The sequence below is a fragment of the Anarhichas minor genome, unplaced genomic scaffold (genome assembly GCF_050575085.1).
Source record: "Anarhichas minor isolate MPS153535 unplaced genomic scaffold, ASM5057508v1 ptg000045l, whole genome shotgun sequence".
Taxonomy (NCBI): Eukaryota; Metazoa; Chordata; class Actinopteri; order Perciformes; family Anarhichadidae; genus Anarhichas; species Anarhichas minor.
The window spans coordinates 8,669,143-8,673,515 of record NW_027466491.1 but is presented as its reverse complement, the minus strand read 5'-3'; the positions used below and the strand labels follow the sequence as shown (position 1 = coordinate 8,673,515).

Genomic DNA, 4,373 nt, shown 5'->3' with positions numbered 1-4,373 from the left:
ACTACCCTGCGCGAGGGGAGGAGTATATGTGTGTCTATCTGGCTGTGGGTGTGCAACCCTCTTATTGTGAAAGCTTTTGCTTCCTGTGTTCGCAGGCTCAAAACCTCAAAACCTCGCTCCGCACAACGTTGCCTCGTACTGGGATGCGTTCCCAAGCTGTCCTGTTCTGTACTGTTTTTCACACACTTGGGGAAAAGACCACCTTAAAAGGCAGCCGGAGACGGACATTTTTTGATTCCTATCAGCCACCCTCCACTGGTCCGGGCACACTTCGCCAATCAGGAGGGAGCAGAGAAGAGAATGGAGAGCTGGGGGGGGGGGGACACTGAGAGAGAGAGAGTGAGAGGGGAGGGAGGGAGGAAGGAGATTTAAGGGAATGAATGAATGTGGGAACGTTGAGTTAGTGCAGGAATCTCCTGCCAGACTCGCTCCCGGCGGGGTGAACGCTCTCTACAGGCCGGAGACAGCACTTCTAATCTGCAGAGCCAGATAACACTGTGTGTGTGTGTGTGTGTGTGTGTGTGTGTGTGTGTGTGTGTGTGTGTGTGTGTATGACCGAGGCTGGACTTTGCACACACTCCCACTCATGCTCAAAGGCATACTTTACAAGTGGGAGTGGGAGAGGGCTCAATGTTGTTTCTTGTCATCCAACCAACCGAAAGCATAATGTTCTTCATCAACAATTCCACTAAAAAGTCCAAAACTAACAAAACTTTCCTCCTGCTTTTATGTGTGTAGTCACAGATTGACACACTGAAAAACGATATGACACTATTTCTAAGTAAGTGAGATAATGTTTAGATTTAGATTTGCTTTAAGTATGTCACTTGCCACACAAACATTTGTACTGCAACACCTACATGCACTCCGGCCTTAATGGACATCAAAACAACCTCTTTAGGATCTTTCTGGTACCCAGCTGGCATCACTAGCTTCAGTATACTGCTGCGGCAGCACTTAAAGACTGAGAGAGATTATCTGCTCCACTTTGCAGAGGAAAACAGAAAGGCAACACATGGGCCGTCCACTGTTCATTTAAATGGTACTCTAGCTTATTGTCATTCGTCAGAGCACTTCTGGCTCATTTTTCTTAATTAATGTCAGTGGATGAGACGCTGCCTCCATTCTCCGAGTCCCCACTGGTTTCTAATTAAAGACGAGAGAGGATTGTTATGCTGGCTCCAGAGGATGCCAAAAGCTTTTTTTCATTCAGAAATCAAAAGGAGCATTGCCCCCTCCTGGATAATAAACAGTATCACAGACGTGGTGTGTGCTGAATCTTGCATTTAGGGGACTTTCTTCTTCTCTTTCTTCATCTTCTTCCTCCAAACCATCCCCTTGATGGTAAAGTGATGAAACAGTGAGTCTCCTCATTTAACAGCTCCAGATCTCTGAAACTAGAAAGACGATTCATGTCTCAACTGACGAATGATTTATGCACCGAAACTCAGATTTCACACTTGACACACACTTGGAAAATTATAAGTACAGCTCTGTGAGGCTGTACTTGGCTTTGAGATGGCTAAAAGCCAACATTAGCCATATTAGCTAATGATGCTCTTCGCACTCTATTGGCGAGTTAGCACACTAAGAAAAATGTGGTTAATGTGGTCATGTAAAAATGAATTGGGTGGACGGTGCAAACACCTAACCCACACGTATGACAGTAACTTTAATGCTGATGCATGTGGTTTACATATGAAACACCGTTTTCGTTCTCATTTCTTTTGGTACTTTTTGTACTTAAAAAGAATGTGAAACTCACTGAATGCAAAACTTTAGACTGAATTGAATAGATCATATATTATATACAAAATGCAGTCTTGACTGTCCCTATGGTTAGACCAGAAACATCACAGAACGACAAGGATATTGAACAGATGCCTATTGGACAGATGCAATAGGCTTACTTGCTCACGCTTTTACCAAAAGTACGGTTCGATATTTACACGACGAGCCTCTAAGGTTTATTGTAAGAACTGCCACTCCCATCATAAATGTCTGTATAGAGATTTTATTCAGGACATGTTGGATGCAGTTTCAGAATACCATAATTTACAAATATGCAGTCAGAGTTCACTGAGCTCCGGCTGTGGGTGGAACCCACTCGTGGATCTTCTTGCTGGTGGTGGGGAAGGGCACGTACTGCTGTGAGCTGCCACTCACGTTGAACTGGTGGACCTCAGCCAGGAACTTCTTGGGCTCTGGTGGATGTGTGGTGGGGGGGTCGTCTGTCATGCAGTGCAGCCAGCGATGCCTGAAGAGTGAACACAAAGGTATAGCTGTCTTAAATAATAAACTAATTCCTTCTTTTTATTCATTTTGTGGTGATTTTTGTTGACTGTTACATTTCTGCAGGAGGTGAAAACATGTAAATAATGTTTAATCTACTTGCCAAAACAGTACAGTAGACTACAAACTGCATATATTTTTTATATGTTTAAGGTAGATAGTAGACGTGCCAAATATTGCCAAAGAAATCATTTAGAGTTTTAGCCCAAATGGTCATTGTTGTGCTGATTCTATACCAAACTGCAGGTCGTACCATTCAGCTGGAACCATGCTGGCGTCCACCTGCCACTTGGTGTTCGTTCCGTTCATCTCTGTGGTGTAGATCACCCAGCGGTGACGTCCTGAACACATTTAGGAAACAAACAAGAGATTATTAATCCAATCTAACAAGTGTTATCTGAACATCCTGTGCTAAATACTCCCGACAACAACATTATGTTTAGTGTAAATGTCCTGCTAGTGACTGGTTGAAATCATGCACATTTGGGGATACTCGACTCACCAAAGAAGTAGTTCTTTTTGTCCTCAAAGTATTTATTTCCATATTTATCCAAACCAACCAGGGCTCCTGTCTTCACATCGTTCACCCTGCCAACGGAATAATGACAGTCAGGTAGACAGTCCCAAGACAATACACATCTACTAACACATCAACGGTGGTTTAATAAAGACAATAAAAAACATTAAATTAAACTGACCGGAATAATTGAAGGAAAAAACCCCGAACTCCACCATGACCTCCTATTTGTCCCAAAGCCCTTCGGACGATGTTCGCATACTCCGCCATCTTGAGACGGAAGAGTTATCGAGACGGACTGTTGTGCGGAAAAAATAAAAAGTCCGAGTAGCACCAACAAGCTTGTAGATATTAGTTCCACATGTAGATACACAAGTATGTGGTAACCGTAACAGTACTTGTATAATATAATTTATGAAATGTATATACTATAGTAACAAAGTATAAGTACTATTTAAAAATTAACATACCGTTTATCTTTTCCATCTCTACACCCTTGTATATGTTTTTAGTGTTCAACACTATGATAGTATACTGTTTATTTCTATTTCTTATCTCATGTTTATACCATTTTTATTTTATCTACACATTCAAGGACGGTGCATTTAAATTAACATATACATGAAGGACTGTATGTGACAAATACAACCGTAATCCTGAACTATCATAGATGTTGCTGTTAGTGCAACTACAACAGTTCATAGTATTACTTCACCTTTGTTGTAACTACAAGCTCAGTCAGGTGGACCAGCCTGTTTGATACAGTTAGTGACTGTTGTGTTTATAAATCATTCCCTTATGCTGTTAATTTCACAAAGTACATACTTATATATGTAAATATCTAGAGTAGTGTTGGACTGTGGCGCTACACTGATCCTGTATAAGTGATGATTATCGGACACAATGTAGACTTCCAGGCGTTACCTAGAGAAGATGTCAGGCTGCTTAATGGAAGTAAAGTGACAATTATCGGCAAGATCAAGGTCTGAAATGGTGCTGAAATGTCAGTAATAAATGATGATTGGCGGAGAGAATATTTGCCACACGCAAAACGTGATCTATCCAAAAAAATTACAATCGTATTAATGGCGATAAAGTGAAGACTATCAGCGAGATCAAGGTATTTTTTAGATTCGCCAAAGATACACCACCACAGATGTACCCTAACAAATATTCGATAGATCCACATGTTGTGGAGGGAAGCACCAAAAAAATACCCGTCTTTGGGATGGATGTTATAAGCTACCTGGCTCACTGGTCTAAACCCAGAACTCCCCTGCAAGAAACAGATATTTACTTCCCTGTCAAATCAACGGCATTGACACTGAAGCTCTATTAGATTCTGGAAGTGTAGTCTCATTTCTTCCGAATGAATGGGTACAGAAAAATCTCCCAAATGAGATCAGACCCGTGGAGGATTTGGACGGCAGCCAATACATGGATGCATTTCGAGCAGCTGATGGAAAACCTCTAAAACTGACTGGCTGGATCAAAGTCCAGTTGAAGATGGATTCACTGACAGTTCCAGAGATACGATCTACCTACCTATCTATCTATCGACCTA

At 41.7% G+C, this 4,373-nt stretch overlaps 1 protein-coding gene across 1 annotated transcript; it reads right to left on the bottom strand.

Annotated features, from left to right (window-relative positions):
• Window positions 1-1,998: 1,998 nt before the first annotated feature.
• Window positions 1,999-3,115, bottom strand: ndufa12 (NADH:ubiquinone oxidoreductase subunit A12). Its single transcript, XM_076111591.1, has 4 exons — window positions 2,991-3,115; window positions 2,795-2,880; window positions 2,546-2,633; window positions 1,999-2,257 (listed from the first exon to the last, which is right to left on the bottom strand). The coding sequence occupies exons 1-4, from the start codon at window positions 3,077-3,079 to the stop codon at window positions 2,077-2,079; spliced, it is 444 nt and encodes a 147-aa protein (XP_075967706.1). The 5' UTR covers window positions 3,080-3,115; the 3' UTR covers window positions 1,999-2,076.
• Window positions 3,116-4,373: the final 1,258 nt, after the last annotated feature.